The sequence below is a fragment of the Lycium ferocissimum genome, chromosome 7 (assembly GCF_029784015.1).
Source record: "Lycium ferocissimum isolate CSIRO_LF1 chromosome 7, AGI_CSIRO_Lferr_CH_V1, whole genome shotgun sequence".
NCBI lineage: Eukaryota > Viridiplantae > Streptophyta > Magnoliopsida > Solanales > Solanaceae > Lycium > Lycium ferocissimum.
Window position 1 is genome coordinate 26,300,226 of NC_081348.1, and position 15,775 is coordinate 26,316,000.

The 15,775-nt window shown below is 34.4% G+C and overlaps 3 protein-coding genes and 2 non-coding genes across 7 annotated transcripts; 2 read left to right on the forward strand and 3 right to left on the reverse strand.

Moving 5' to 3' along the window:
* The first annotated feature begins 2,435 nt into the window (after positions 1-2,435).
* Positions 2,436-5,123, forward strand: LOC132062640 (uncharacterized). Of its 3 annotated transcripts, none has more exons than XM_059455172.1 (5): positions 2,436-2,526; positions 3,882-3,971; positions 4,053-4,436; positions 4,513-4,574; positions 4,694-5,123. In XM_059455172.1, the coding sequence occupies exons 2-5, from the start codon at positions 3,914-3,916 to the stop codon at positions 4,922-4,924; spliced, it is 735 nt and encodes a 244-aa protein (XP_059311155.1). In that variant the 5' UTR covers positions 2,436-2,526; positions 3,882-3,913; the 3' UTR covers positions 4,925-5,123. The 3 variants fall into 3 exon arrangements, with proteins under 3 accessions (XP_059311155.1, XP_059311156.1, XP_059311154.1); XM_059455173.1 differs by having other exon boundaries at positions 2,438-2,526; positions 4,056-4,436; XM_059455171.1 differs by lacking the exon at positions 2,436-2,526 and having other exon boundaries at positions 2,998-3,971.
* Positions 5,124-6,655: 1,532 nt separating this feature from the next.
* LOC132062641 (mitogen-activated protein kinase kinase kinase 20-like) lies at positions 6,656-8,115 on the reverse strand. The gene has a single exon (XM_059455174.1). The coding sequence runs from the start codon at positions 7,846-7,848 to the stop codon at positions 6,856-6,858; it is 993 nt and encodes a 330-aa protein (XP_059311157.1). The 5' UTR covers positions 7,849-8,115; the 3' UTR covers positions 6,656-6,855.
* Positions 8,116-10,414: 2,299 nt separating this feature from the next.
* On the reverse strand, positions 10,415-13,930 carry LOC132062065 (ferric reduction oxidase 2-like). The gene is made up of 8 exons (XM_059454713.1): positions 13,921-13,930; positions 13,051-13,150; positions 12,718-12,912; positions 12,379-12,613; positions 11,959-12,286; positions 11,620-11,863; positions 10,799-11,511; positions 10,415-10,664 (listed from the first exon to the last, which is right to left on the reverse strand). Exons 1-8 carry the CDS (start codon positions 13,928-13,930, stop codon positions 10,525-10,527), a joined length of 1,965 nt encoding a protein of 654 aa, XP_059310696.1. The 3' UTR covers positions 10,415-10,524.
* Positions 13,931-14,712: 782 nt separating this feature from the next.
* TRNAD-GUC (transfer RNA aspartic acid (anticodon GUC)) lies at positions 14,713-14,784 on the forward strand. The gene has a single exon. It is a non-coding gene; the product is annotated as a tRNA-Asp (tRNA).
* Positions 14,785-15,267: 483 nt separating this feature from the next.
* Positions 15,268-15,362, reverse strand: TRNAY-GUA (transfer RNA tyrosine (anticodon GUA)). The gene is made up of 2 exons: positions 15,326-15,362; positions 15,268-15,303 (listed from the first exon to the last, which is right to left on the reverse strand). It is a non-coding gene; the product is annotated as a tRNA-Tyr (tRNA).
* Between the last annotated feature and the right edge of the window lie 413 nt (positions 15,363-15,775).

The following is a 15,775-nucleotide window of genomic DNA, read 5'->3' on the forward strand; positions in this document are numbered from 1 at the left end:
TTGCAAAAGGTCACTTTTGGGCCACTGTTGTAAAAGACAAGACTATATATAGTTGCCTTAGTCATTTTATTAGTTTCTTAGCTTGATGATTGAAGGAAAACCTCTTATGAGTGATGGTTTGTTTAGTTAGTTAATTAGAGATTATCTTAGTGACTAGTTGTGTGGATCTTTGGTTGGTAATCTAAAACTCTTGTCCTTGATTTTCTACATTGAATTGCTCATTTGTGGATTCATTGAGTCTTCCTTGTTGATTATCAATTAGTATAGGTTCATTAATAGGAATCAATTAGGAGGAATTAGGTTTAACATACCTAGATTTGCCTATAATTCCTTTACTACTTGGGTCTTGCTTTTATCTTAATTCCTTGCCTTTTAATTTCTTTTTGAATTTCTAGAGTTTCCATTAGGAATCTTATCAATTCTTGAGCCAAAAAAATAGGTTGGGGGTATTTTTGGACCAAATAGGTGGATGGCGGGGTATTTTTGGACAAATAGGTGGATGGAGGAGGGTATTTGTGCGCGATTTCCCATACGTTAGGTGTACTTTTGGACCTTTTCCTATTAATGAATTAACATTGAGCAATTGCTAGCAGATATTTCATTCCAAAGTAGCTTTGGGGTGGTTTTTATTTGGGTTTTCATCGCCTTTTCACACAAATCAGAGAGCAACTTCTAGGAAGATCTTCTTTTTCATCATTTCACTGCCGGAAAACTCCATCGGTAACACCCAACTGAAGCTCCAATCACTAAAACAGAGCATTTGTATTCCATTCCACCATGGAAACCAGCCCAAAACCCCCCATAAATTACCATCCATAGAGCTCCAATGGAGTTCTAATCGGGTAATGTGGTATTGAAATGGGTCAATAATAGATAAATTGAGGGGATTAAAAAAAAATAGTTGTTGGGAGGGCCAGGTGGCAAAAAAAAGGGGTTAGCCGATTTTAATATGCACCTTACGTTCCCCTTGTGCGTGTCCTCACGCTCATGTCCAGCTCACCACAAAAATGGCAATAAAACACACTATAAATAACTACAAGAGGGTAATAGGTCACCCGCAAAGGTTGAGTGTGTTATAAATAATCCGGCCAAACGTTTGGGTGCACTGTAGCTATTTCCCCATATGTGACAGTTTATGTATAATTTTATATGAGATAAATATGAAATACAAATTAAAATATTGATAATACATGTATTAAAATGCTAAATATAATGACAAAGCTAACCCTCTCTACACTGTATACTAATTTGTCCTATATCGATCTAAATATTCAACAAAAAATAATATATGCATAACTAATTTCTAAATTAGTACTTCGTATCTTACTTATCTTGCATACTTGTCACTTAATAGCCGTTTGGCCATAAAAATTATTCACTTTTTTCCGGAAATTTTTTTCACTTTTTTTTTTTTACTTTTAGGCATTTGGCCATAAATATTCGGAATACAACTCCGGAGTTGTATTTCGGAATACCAAAAACAAGAAAAACTTATTTTTCAAAAAAAAAATTCACTTTTTTACACTACGTTTCACCAAAAACTACAATTTCAAAAACTATGGCCAAACACAACTCCAACTCCAACTTCAAAAATTTCAAAAAAAAGTGAATTTATTTTTGGTATTTATGGCCAAACGGCACCTTTGTCATAATAAGTTGAATAGTCTGATAGAAGTGTATATACGTATTTTTTGGGCACCAAAGAACACCTGCTTTATGAGGCTTTAATGGGTGACTTGTCACAGTCCAAGTTTATGGTACATATCATTCATTTTCGCCTAATAAACCTTACAGATTTATTTCTAGGACTAGCCATCATCGGGTCCAATAACACACATATCATATGTATCTATATTATACCTTATATAATTCTTTACTTTTCTCCCCGTTTTGATGTGAGATTTATCTAAAGTGCTGTGTGTACCATTTCTTAAAATCTTGCCAGCTTAAAATCTGTTAGTCTCTCTCTTTAATGTGGGCTTGTTGGCTCTCCTCCATCACAAACATCAGATACATCTCCTTAGAGCTTAGTGTATTCGTTGAGGTTATTCCACCACCATACGAGAGAGCCCGATTTTGATCTTACTTTTGACAATAAAATAGTTTGCTAATCCATTTCGGTCATTTGGTTCAAAATTAAGATATCCATATAATTCTGGACAAAAATCAGAATCATAATCTGAATAGCTTATCCCGTTCAAAATTTTGATATAAGAATAACACCGCTTTTAGCTAATAATTCGAATTAAATATGAAATAAATTTTATCTCAAAATTTAAACTGGACACTTAATTCCCTAAACCGACCCTAATAAAAAGTAAAATAGGGTTAAGGGATAGTGGGGGGGAATATGACCGTTGCGTCTCTATATATCGCCAAAAATTTACCGTTTTGCAACTTCAAAACTTTCAGGAGTAACTAACGCACAAAGAAATCCAATAAATCACTTAGAAAGAAGAAAGCTTGACAACTTTTTGGATAAAATTCAGAACAAGACTGAAAATTTTAGTTGGTCGAATCAATTCTGTGAGTTTTCTGTCTTTATAATTCTACCATAGAAATTTCCATTTCTTTTTCAAGAAAGCAAATTCCAATTTCTTGCTTCTGCTAGTATTATTTCATGCATGTCGCTTTATGCTTCTAGGTTAACGTTCTTTGTTGAAATATAGACTGTTGAACAGTTCCACATTGGTTTTTCATTTCTGTTTGTTTATTGGTTTGGAAATTATTTACCAATTTTCTGCATTTGTTAAAGCCCTATGATTTCTTGTTGTTAGTACAAATTTCAGTTATGGTATGATCCTGGTGTTTTAATTTTGTTCAGTGGAAGTAATATCTCTTGATTCTTCAAGGTTGAAAAGGAGAGAATTTCAATTTTGTATTCCCTCTGTACCACAGAGTCAAACAAGAAATTCTTTTACTGCAATGTATTCGTATACCTTTTACATATTTTAAATTGTTAATTATTGTGACTTATAGTACTTTTTAGTATCTAAATATGTATTATCTTTCAAAAAAATTAAAGAGTGTATGTCCGAATTCATGGTCAAGTTTGACTCTCGAAATCCGTATCACATAAATTGGGACAGAGGGATAGAAGATTAACAGTGCCCATGAATATAAAGAGGAGAAGTATACTGCCGTTTGTGTAGGGGTAAAAGTAAAGAAGATTCCACTTGTTCTTTCTTGTAAGAGAAGTGTGGCAATCTGATCTTGATAGGTTTTTCAAATGATGTAAACAACAAATATTTCATCAAGTATTGAACTAATTGCTCTTTAGTCACAAATAAAAATGTCAAGAAAAAAGACTTCCTGTGTTTTTTTTTTCCCGGAGAAAAGAGAAAAAGAAGTAATCACAGAGAATTAGATGACACCTTTTTGTGTTTAAAATTAGCTGTGATGGGAGGAGAGGTAATTTGTGATTCTTTGAGAGTGCCTTTAGCCTATAAATTTCAGGATATGATATGATGGCTAAAACTATGCCCTCTAGCTTTCTAATTGATGGAGGATTGTTTATCCCATGCAACCTGATGGGGCCAATCTGGTGTTTCATCTTCGTATTTTGAAATGCAATTACCAAATTGATTGATCATTAACAATGCGCCAGATGTTTCTGCTTATCATAGGCAGGTGATGTCCAATTCTCTCCTTGCTGCTATTATGGGTTTTCATCGAATCAACTTAAGACAAAATATGCCTTTGGAAAGTCATTGATATGTTAGTATCTTCTGTAGTACAACTACAAAATTCTTGGAGTTTAGGTTTATCATAGTATGTTTGTTGTTTAATCACCCCTTCCTTGTTGCTCTGCTTCTATTTTGGTATTCATCAGATCACCTTTTCTTAAATTTACATGTTTGAACCACAACTATGATTTGCAGGATAATATTGCACTAATTTTGCTGGGAGAAGAATGGCTAATCCATCACCTTACCTGATTCAAGATCACAATATCAGTATACACTATGATGGTACAAATTTCATCTTACAACTGGAACATAAAATGTATGATCTATTACTATGTATTGCTTAGCTAAAAGTTGTGTTTTTAGCAGGGGCTTCTCTGGTGGGGAAGAATGGCATCTCTAAGGCACAGAAGAAAGGAGGAGGGCTTGGTGGAAGAAAAGCACTTAATGATATCTCAAACTCAGCAAAGCCTTCTGCTCTGCAGACATCAAAGAAAAATAATTCTGCGAATGTGATTTCTATTGGGAAAGATGATGCCTCTAGAAACAAAATTAGTGCAGGAAGGAAAGATAACTACTCTAAAGGTGTTGAGAAAAAGGGTGGCAGGAAAGCACTAGGTGATCTTACAAACTCAAACAAGTCATCTCTTCCAGAAGAGAAATTTCTCCATAATCATCAGGATTGTATCAAAGCACAGAGAAAGGCAATGGACATGAGTTGTTTTCTTAAGGAAGTTGGATTAGATCATGGTAAGGCACTAAATGATACTTGAACCGTGTTATATTGTTATTATAAAAACATTTTGCTGATCCATCCCTATGGCAGATGATGTCCATGTGCATCTAGGAGCATCTCCACATGCACTTCAACTATCAACGAAGTCGAAGGTATTTGCATTCCCGACACTCTTTTTTTACGTATATATTTAGGGGTCTATTAAATCTTTTTATACAGTGTTTATGTATTCAATTTCTGATTTGTTAAATTATTTCTTTTTGAAATGTAGTCATCAACATATCGGCCAGAAAGCCCAATGAAGCATTATGTCGAAGTGGAAGAGATGCCAGAACTGCTGATTTATGATCAGGTTCATAGAAATGAAGATAAGCGGCCTTGTGTATCTTTTTCACCTTGTGATGCCTCTCCTAAATCAGCAAAACCACTATATACCAGCTGGAAGGATGACTCTGTTCTAGATTTTGCATTGATTGGAACACCTCTTCAACCAAAGCATTGATGTGTCTTCTTTGATCACTAGTAGCCCTTAAAAAATTGTTATAGATCTGTTATAGTCATCGGTCAGTCAGCTGTTTGACTGTTGACATTGTTTTAGTTCTTCCTGATCTTTATGTAGAGAACTACGCAGGCGGGCTAGCTCCTTCATAACTTGCTTCACATTTTGTCACTTAGCTAATGCTTTGTATTCTTTCCTCCTATTTTTCCCTGAATTGTTTGTTTCAGCTTAGATGGGATGGATTGTTAATCGTTGTTGTCTAGACCTTCTCAAGTTGGATAACTGCATCTTTTGTCTGTCTTTTTATAAATAAACAGGTACCATGCTTGTCGTTTTTTCAGGTTGTAATCCCTTTGAATTCATATTAATATCACCTAAATTATGAGAAAAAATTCAAAAAAAGTAAATTCATCCTGTGTCTGCTGATATGTGGTAAATTTGTTTCCAATTCGTTACCAAGAATGTTAAAAGTCAAAATAATGAGAAAATAAAAGGCAAGACAGAGTATAGAAAAGAAAAGAAAATGATGTGTTCTTTCTGTTAGGGAATCGGCCTTTTTTTGGACTACTTATAGTTCAACAAATAGCTCATCGTTAACCTAATGCACTTCGACTTCTTGTAATCTTTGAGGTGTATCTTAGTTCAAATTGCCAGGTTAGTTTTGCATTCCTTTCCTAAAAATACAGAACCAAAAGAATTAACTGTAAAGGAGGCCTAATTATTATAATAGCTGTCCAAAGCAATTGACATCATTTATAAAAGCAATTGATAACAAATTTGTCATCTGTATTCGCAAACCTAAACAAATTTGCATATCCTCTAGCAATAGGATCATGAATCGATGTCTGTCTAGCACTTTCTAAGCAAAATTTGCGGGATCACACTAGCTAGTATAATAACAGCTGCTATGAAAGACAACTCATACCTGAATATCATACATGCAACTCTTTAGCACCTTGCTCACTTCCATCATGATTCGTGAAATCTCGGCAACTGTTTAAGTAACTGAGACTATAAAAATACAACATAAGAACAAGCACGGAGAAAGATAAAGTACAGTGAATCCTTAATGAGGACCAATCACCATAAACTGAGCTGCAAGATGTCAAGTAAACATCTCTTGCAAAATATAGAAAATTCACAATTTTGCACAGATAATTAAATATCCTTTGAGAATCCATAAAGTAAGAATCAAATTACTCGACAGGTCCATCAATTATCAGTACTTGGGATTTACGTACTATACTTGGTTCTGAAACAAGAAGCCTAGAATTTCTGAATTTCCTTAACTTCCATAGTTTCAATGACCAATGTAAGCATATGGAGTTTGATGAGGAACTGAAAAACTTAAACAGTGAACTATTAAGACAGTGAATGTGCAACAGTGCAAGACATTCCAAAAAGATCACCTGGTAAATTAATAGCAGCTTCTACAATAACTCAAAAAACAGTATGATCCAAGACACAATTCTCCAAATACCAAGAAATATTTTGTTCTTCCAAAAACTTATAAGTTATTCAAAGAAGAACTGACAAGTTAAAAGCATGCTACACTCCTTCAAGTTACTCTATAGATTACATAGTATATCTTACTATCAGATACCAACCTGAAACTCAAACAACAGTCAGATGCCATCAGGCTCTGATATAAACAAATATTGAGAGTACTTAGGTAATGTGAAAGAGATCTAAGCCATATAATCAATATGATCGGAAAAGAAGAATAGACCGTGATTTGCAAGACACTGAAAAGAGAATGCATTCACTAATAGCCAAAATTTACAGGCAAAAAACCTCTTTGTACAGATTGTTCAATAATAAAGAGAACATATACACAAAATTGTTTTGTTTTCAAACAAGGGGCTGGACCTGATCATCTTTTTTTCCTCACAGGCTGCCTACCCTTTACATTAGTATAATTCTAATAAAAAAAATCAGCATCCTTCCACTAGCTTTCTTCTCCTTTTGTTGGTTCTGCAATTCAATAGCTTCATTGGTTTCAGCTCTGTACTATTGCAGAAATCATCAATCATTGGATCAACAATATTTGTAAGCAAAAAGGGGTTGAGTTCCTTTCTCTTTCTCTCCTCATGAACAGCATTATCAAACGAAAGGAAAGGATGATTCAACAGCATATCAGCTGTCCATCGAGAACGCGGATCCCTAGCAAGACACTTTTTCAGAAAATCTTCTGCCTCTTTCGACAATTTTTTGTCCTGCAAGTTCGGTGATTGCACTGCAATTTTCCACAATAGATAAACAGTATCCTTAATCCCAGTACAATCCCACACTTTCTTCCCCGTAATCATCTCAAACACGGTACATCCGAAAGCCCAAATATCCGATTCAGTTCCATACTCTGCATCAAGAACGGATTCTGGTGCCATATAAATCGGTGTTCCCCTAAGTCCACCACGCTTTCTTTTCTGAGTCTCAATTCCAACCTTGTTTGCGAAACCAAAATCAGCAATCTTGGCAGTTTTTTCAGAACCCACGAGAAGAATATTGTGGGGTTTAATGTCACGATGAACAAAACCTCTTCCATGAACAACACTAAGCCCCAAAAGAATTGATCTTGAGTACTTCTTTACCTCAAAATCCGGCAACCCTTGCGTTGAATTTTCACCTATTCTATCAGCAAGACTCCCACCAGAAGCATATTCAAGCAAAATATTATAGAGAATCTTGCCATCTTCTTCAGTTACATCGGCTCCGAAACAACGTATTACTTGGGAACAATCCTGAAATTTGTTCAAGAATCCTCTCTCCTTTTGTAATGAAATCGAACGAGAAAAGAGGGATGATTTGACAGCTATTGTTGACGGAATGTCCACATTGTACAAGTTGTCTTGTGTAGTGGCTAAAGTAACAATGCCATAGCCTCCTTTTCCAATGGTTCTTCCTCTACACCATTTAATTGAAGCCATTATTAATATCTTTTCTTGTTCAGAGTACGCAATTGGGTTAACACAGAATAAGCATATTACTTTTTTTTTTTTTTTTTTTACCTCTTTTATAGTGTACTTTTATAAAGTCCGTGTTTCCTAGTAAGAGTCCTAGGATTGTAAGGAATGCGTGTTTAATTTAAGGTTTATGCCGCCGACAGTAAACTTCCAAATTTGTTCTTTTCTCCTTTTTACTTTTTAAAGATTATTTGGAGAAAAAAAAATCTTTTTCTTTTTCTTTTAATTTATTAGCACCAAAATTGCAAATAGGTATATATTTTTCTAACGTCCCTGGTCACATTATAAGAGCAATATCTGTTTTTACAAACATAAAACGATAATATTCTGTGTTTTTTTTTAAAGTAATATATAACAGTTTCAATTTTAACTTATTGTAAATTGTAGTAACAAATTATTAACCAGTTTTGCAAGTTATCTTGTTTTGTTGTTGTTAGGTAATAGGTAGATATTTGTCTAATTTCACTGGTCCCATAATGGAAGTTTCTATTGTTTTTATTAGTAATTTGAGATAATATTGTGTAGTTGATTTTTAAATAATGTGATAGTATAAATTTTTCTTATCTCTTTAAAAACATTATAATCGACCAGGCAGTATATTTGTGTGAGCTTTTGAAAAACTATTTCAAAACAAAAAGTTGGGATAATCCCCCTATGTTTTTAGTTGATCAGCTAAACAAAGACTGTTTAGAGATAGCATCGTTTAGATCTATTTCCGCACTTTCAAGGTAATCTCGTTTAGATATTCCCTTCTTGCTTTTCAGTTCTTGTACTTTAAACTCTTTCAATAAAATCGTCAGTTCAGCAAAAAAAAAAAAAAAAAAAAAAAATGAGAACAAACTCCAATCAATTAATCCTAGTGCGGAAAAGACAAATCCCACCTTTAACGATTCACGAGTAGGCAGAAAATGGAAACTTGCAAGTATTAAAAATTTTAGTATATTTTAGAGTTAATATCATATCCTATGATGGTAAAAATTTATTTGCACTAATATTTACGTCAAATCATACTATTTTATTATGATTAAAAAGCTAAGGTTAAAATATATATAGTACTATTTAATTAACTATAGTTTAGCAATAAGTATATAAGTCAATACATATGTCATCTTCATTGATCTGGTTAAACATGGAGTGTTGATAAATTTCTACTCTCTAAGATAATTTACCAACTGAAATACTGATGCGGTAAGAAAAACAAAATTTTCTTAAGTTTAGTTCATCTATCACGTTAATACATTTCCCTCTTATGTCATTTAATTCCTAAATTAAGCTCATATCATCACAACGGTCTCAATAATTTTTTAATATCAGTCTTAATCAGTAATATCCTTCTTAAACTATAAAAAGTAAACAGCTAAAGAAGAAGACCTTCAAATTTTGCAAAGCTTGGATATATTATTATTATGATGAATCATTCTAGGCACGTATATCATGCTTTAACTCTTTTTAAATGACTTACCCGTTCCTTTTTATTACTACAGTATTAAACAAAGCTCCAATCACTTTGATGGTCCTTTCTAATGCCCAATCATATTTATGCGTGTGGGTAAAATCACATTTTCAGTTAAAAAAACTTGATATTCGTAAATCTTAAATCGTACTCCTCCATTTTCATACCTTTAAGCCCAGCTATTTATTTTTCATTTACTCAAAAAGATGTTTAAACTACTACTACCATTTAATTTCAAAATTTAATCAGGCCATCATCTGCCATTACACCATTTATAATGGTACTCAATTTCACCGTTCCTCGACTAATTTGCCTTCACAACCTACTACTCTATTCCACCACCTCCAATCAGCCGTAGCGGTCACGCCCCTATCTTCTAATTAATCTTATATCTAAAATTTATTTCTCCATTCACCGTCCCTCCATCACAAAATCACAACTTTTACTACCACTCATCCATGCAGGATTGTTTTCTTCAAGAGAAAATTATCGGCGTTCATCTTCAAAATCACTCCTAAACTTCAAGACCACAAATTTTACACATAAAATGGAACTAAAGATGTATCGAAAAAGGGAATTTTTTCTCTTTACTTTAGCCATGACACATTTTGGTTGTGCCGTGGAGGAAATTATGTTTGCGTGTTTTTGTGTTGCGGTGAAGCTGAATTATTGTTGCGCTGTAGCCACAATGTAGCTACTTGGCAAAGTTTTGTGCTAATATCACTAATTAGAGATTAATTTAATAAGAGAAAAAATATTCAAATTTGCCCTTGTGGTTAAAGTTTAGTTCAGCCATGACCCTGAAATAATGACTAGCAATTTCGAGCCAAAACTGTAATAACGAGAATATGGATAGCCAAAGTTCTACATAGAGCGCAAAGTTGGACCTTTTTGCAAAGTACAAAGCAAAAATCTGGACCTTTTCCTTCTTTTTAATCAAACTTGAGCTAGCATTTTCACATATACAAATATAATCTTTGATTGATTGTTTAAAGTATGTAGAGTGCAATTTAAAATGTGACAAGGCACTGTGGAAAGTTGAACTAAAATTTGACGTCACTGCTATACAATGGGGCAATAAAACCATATAATTTAGGGTACAAAGAAGCATTATATTCCGGTGTCGTTTGGTTGTTGGTTAGAGTTATGTACGTCAGTATTGGTAATGCAGAGATTAGTTACAACTATTACCAGCTAAAGCTGATGGATTCAAAATGAAAGTTACTGGACACACATGATGAACAAATTGTTGCTACTTCTTGCTTCATTCTTCTTGGACCACTAACAAAAACTCCAACATTTGATTCTTCACACTCCATAATGATCTCTGCAAGAACGAATATCGATCCTCATTATAGAAATAAAAATGTTAGAAAATTCATTGGAATAATATTCATGTGCTTCTTAGCTAGTAAAAAAAAAAAAAAAAAAAAAAAGAGGAAAAAGGTCAGCTTATCATACTTCTTAGATTAGGCCTTTCACCATAGTGTATTTTTGTCGCTCGAGTTAACGTTTGAAAGGGTAGGCTTTCCAGCTCTATATCAATGTTCTGAAACCATGAGCCTGGACCTGGAGAAGTTATCGGTGTTGTCCTGTCATTATTCTGAATCTGCACCATTTCCTTAACCTTCTGTTTCTTGTTCCAAACAAAGGCAGCTGATGCAGTTATAGCTATAACCACACATAATAACAGCATACTAAGAGCTGCACTTTCTGAATACGAATATATCATCTCGGTGGTATGGTCAACAGGGTATATGTAATATCGATTTAGAATGCCAATGAGCAGAAGAAACATGATGAAGGAGGATGTGATTATAGCTCCAAGCCAAAGCCAATTGTTTTGGCCTAACACTGCGGAAACTGTTCTGTCTGAAGCATTGGGCTTAAGCCATAGTGTTTTGAGGAACTTCTGGTTGTCTTTTAAAGGTTCTTTCTCACTTGTTACATAAGCTTCAATTTGTAGCTGCATTCGCGAAATATCATAGTTGGTTCCTGAAAGGGGAAGGAGAACGTCTAACATGGCGAGATCCACTGATTTCTTGAAAGCAGCAACAAGGAGAACTTTTGGGATCTTGTAGCTTGTTGAGCCAGCAATATAAATAAGCTCTCTGATGATAGATATAAAAGGAGTGATGCCACTTCCTCCACTCACCATAACTAGCATATCATGTCTACAAGTAATTTTCCACAACTCAAGTAAGAAATTTTGAAGCATCAGAAAGAAAGTCGATCAACTTAAAGTTGAAATCAAAAGGAATTGTTCATTTATAGACTGGTACCTCAAGAATTGGGTTGAAGCCGGTCCATAAGGCCCCTCAAGAGAAACTTGAAGATGGTGTCCTGCTGTAGTTGATGAGAGCTTCTCAAACAGTTTTTGAGACCATTTCCCTTCACTTTTTATGACAATGCTGAGTTTCTCAGGTTCCATGTTACTGTTGGAAGTCACTGTAAATGGATGCCACTGCAGCTTTGATATACTAGGCACATTTATGAAAACTGAACTCGTTGGATTGTACCTTAGCCCTGAAACCGGAATTGCAAATACATAAGGTGACACTGTGACAGTAACATATATCAATGGATTAAAATTCCATTGTACCATAGAACAAGTTAATCACCTGGACTTTTAGAGAAGTTTAGCTCCACTGCTTGGCAAGGTAAAATACTTGCAGAAACCAAGCACACACGTTGTTGGGATTGTAAGAATCTCAAATAGCGGTCAACCAAGAAGAGGTAAAATCCAGGAAGTGTGATGCAGGAGTAAGTTAATCCAACATGAAATACAAAGAATACTACGAAGATAATGTAGAGATGATGTGTATAGAAGAAAAGCTCAAACAACTTTCTTCTGATTCGCGGGAAACTTGTCAACCACATAGTTATTCCTGCAAGAAAAGCCACTTCTCCAGCCACAATGGAAATTCCAACTTTATGCCATTGCAACATCTGCATTTTCACAAAATAAAATTGTAATAGGTCACCTAGAGACTGCTCTATTTTCATACTAAAGGTAAAATAAAAGCGAAAAGTTGACATACTTTTGAAAGCTGATAAGTATCAGCCCAGAGGATTATGAAACATAAACCATGAGCAGTGAAGAGAGTCATGACAGCATGCCCCAGCCAAATATGATACTTAACACTGGACTCTGATGTGAGCCCGAAGAGTCGCAAAATGGATGATCCTCTGGTTACTGGAAAGAAGAGAAAGGCTAGACAGATATTTCCTACAAGGCCTAGCATGAGAGCCACACTTTCTAATTTAGCTTGCCATCTGCCAATTGTCATTTTCACCCATGAGTTCATTTTCCATTGTATCAAAAATAAGAAAAAGAGATGACTTTTTATAGCATTAACAAGATTTCAGTAAAATCTTACACTTCTACTCCCATCATTGCTGCAGATTGTCTGGTTATATTCTTGAACATGCCATGTGTATAAGATGAGATTGACCAAATGAGAAGGGCAGTGAACATGAATAAGAAACATAATTCTGTCCATGAAACAATGCCTAGAGGACCTTTCATGATTGCTGGTCGACTCCAAGAAGCGAAACGAGTACCTTTTAAGGTTCTGTTACCATAAAACAGCAAAGAGAGTAAATGAAATGTGCCATGTAAGACATAAAATCCCAATTCTTAGCTACCAATCCTTACGCAGAATGAACAACAATGAAACTTAATCAGCTGATAGTAGGACAACACTACTTACCTTTCATCATGTGCATTAGTATACTTGACTAAATGAAGAGAAAGACATCCTAAAATAGAAACCAACATAACTGGAAATGTGTGTATCAAAATGTCTGAACCTGCAAACATCAAAAACATGAACACTTAAAAGTCCAACATTGATTGGCTAATATATTACATACATAATTACGTAAATAAAAGGGTGCTCTCTCTAAGGGCTTAAGTTTTTAGATGAAGTGGCCACACAATTCAACATGGTAATTGACAGACCAGGCACAGAGATCTTGGGTTCAAGTTTCGTTGTCACCCATTATAAAAAAATCTTCACGTGCTTGACTTATAGAAAGTATCAATCACTTACTTGAGCAGATGTTACATAATTACGTAAATAAAAAGGTGTTAAATTTAGGAGAGATGAAACCTTGTATTCCAAAGTAAGTGGAATTGAGTTTAGCATAGACATGAGGCAACCAATGCAAATAAAATGTGTTTGTGGGCATCACTATCCAAATCATGAAGTAGCCCATTAAAATCAACAATACCAGCAGTTTTATTGCTTGTTGAATAATAGTCCAATTCATTCTTTGATGAAGAGTTTCTTTGGCATCCATTCCCCTTTTGTCTGTGCGATATACTAGTCCTTTGGCCCTTGTAATACTAGGTTTCTACGAATGCACTCTTATTTAAAGTGGATGAAATCGAAATAAGTTAAAATAAAGGAAAGAAGACTCCCCTTTTTGTCAGCAAAACTCACTTTTCTTTTCCCATAAACATAATTGGTTTCATTGCATATTTGACCATTTGTTTGTTCTAATTTACTCTCCTCTTTTGGCAGTGAACAAGCCCCTTTTTTGGTATATGTTATACTACTGCGCACATTTAATAGTACCTTCCTCCATGACCTTCGTGGATTATAATCATATATTATGTCTAGAAGAGGACTTTCGAAAATAAAATCTCGTGTCCAATGGCTCCAAGACGGAGACGCCATCACAAAATTCTTTTGGGTTTTAAGCATATTTTAGTCTTAATGGGGTTTGAACTCTAATTACTCTATGATCATGGAAAAGAAATAAAAACATACATGTCTGCGACAGTCCGGTGGATACACCAAAATTTCTGGGGTTAACTGATAAATTGACATAATAATATTATAATATAATTAATTAATAAGTTTTAGATACGTAATGTACCTTTTTTATTTTAATTTGGTGTACACAATGAGTACGAGTAACTCTTTTCTTAATAGCAAGCACATTATTCCAATACCATTAGTGGTCGTTTGGTTCAAGGTATAAGGTGGGTTATCCCATTAATTTTTATACCATCGCGTTTGGTATAAGGTATAAAATAATCTCGAATAAATTTATCATTGTCTAAACGCGATAAAAATTGAATTTAATAAATTAACTTATACCTTCTTAACTCCACTTATCTTGATTATTTTATACCATCTTTTAGATGGTATAAAATAATCCCACTATATGGGATAAATTAGTCCCGGGACTATTTCGACTAGCAACCAAACGATTAGTTATAGTCCAAAGAGCAGTTTCGCTATGTAAGTATAAGCCCCAGACTGTCGACATCAAAGGGCAAACTCAAATGCATTAAATGAGTTAACAGTATCATATTAGATATATGAATTAAAATGAGTCCGCGGCAGCTGATGAACAAACAAGTCGTTGTAGTATAGTGGTAAGTATTCCCGCCTGTCACGCGGGTGACCCGGGTTCGATCCCCGGCAACGGCGTTTTATCCCTTTTTTGTTTTAACAGTCCCTTTTTGTTTTTAACAGTCGATGTATCTCTAAGCAAAATATCAGCAAATAAACTGTCTCAGGCTCTCAGCTGTTGGGAAAAAAGAAAAAGAAAAAAAGTCTCAGCTCTATCATTGACATATCTCCAATACCAAGTATACAACAATACTCCATGTCAAAACCATTTTTGCACTTGAGGATTTCTTTTAAAATACAATTTCTGCACTGCTTTTAACTTTTTAACTTCTACAAGTTGGACATTGATTGCATTTCGAGTAGACTTTCTTTGACATTAGTCAAATTTTTCCTAAAGATTATGATCAGACTCTCTTTCTAAATCTCATTCTGATTTCATCAGTTGGGGTTCGACTTTTATCAAAATCAAAAGTAAACTAATTAATACCAATTTGATCAATTCGGTTTTTGCGATTTTATCATTGTTTTTTGAAAAATAATAAATTACTTAGGATTAAAAAATCCGACCTGCCGGATTCGAACCAGCGACCTAAGGATTAGCTGTTTAGGCTTTGCCCGACTACAGTCCTCCGCTCTACCAACTGAGCTAAGGTCGGCTTTTGATTATGTTGTTCTTAGCAATATTAGGGATAATCAAATACTTGATTCTTTCCAATGAATTCTTAGCTTTCCAATGAATTCTTAGTATAATCTTTTGTATGGTATAGTTTTGAGAATTTGGATTCGGCTATTAAACACTATTCCCGGCGTCCCAATTTATGTGATATAGTTTGACTAGGCATGGAGTTTAAGAAAGAAAGGAAGACTCTTGAAACGTGTGGTCCAAAACAAGCCATAGATTTTTGTGTAACCGTAAACTATTTCATTAAAGGTAAAAGAGGAAGTTTTAAGGTAAATTATTTCTAAATATAAAAATGTATCATTCTTTTGAGACAAACTAAAAAAAAGTGTATCGTATAAATTGGAACAGAGGGAGTACTGTACCATAACTATATCAGATTATGATATG

What these genes read in the sequence shown, in the direction of transcription:
- LOC132062640 (XM_059455172.1), top strand. Translation starts at nt 3,914, where the DNA reads ATGGCTAATCCATCACCTTACCTGATTCAAGATCACAATATCAGTATA. An exon ending in TATCAGTATACACTATGATG is followed by an intron (nt 3,972 to 4,052) that starts GTACAAATTTCA and finishes TTGTGTTTTTAG; the next exon opens with CAGGGGCTTCTCTGGTGGGG. An exon ending in GGAAGTTGGATTAGATCATG is followed by an intron (nt 4,437 to 4,512) that starts GTAAGGCACTAA and finishes TCCCTATGGCAG; the next exon opens with ATGATGTCCATGTGCATCTA.
- LOC132062641 (XM_059455174.1), bottom strand. Translation starts at nt 7,848, where the DNA reads ATGGCTTCAATTAAATGGTGTAGAGGAAGAACCATTGGAAAAGGAGGC.
- LOC132062065 (XM_059454713.1), bottom strand. An exon ending in GCAATGATGGGAGTAGAAGT is followed by an intron (nt 12,614 to 12,717) that starts GTAAGATTTTAC and finishes GACAATTGGCAG; the next exon opens with ATGGCAAGCTAAATTAGAAA. An exon ending in AAACTTCTCTAAAAGTCCAG is followed by an intron (nt 11,864 to 11,958) that starts GTGATTAACTTG and finishes TTCCGGTTTCAG; the next exon opens with GGCTAAGGTACAATCCAACG.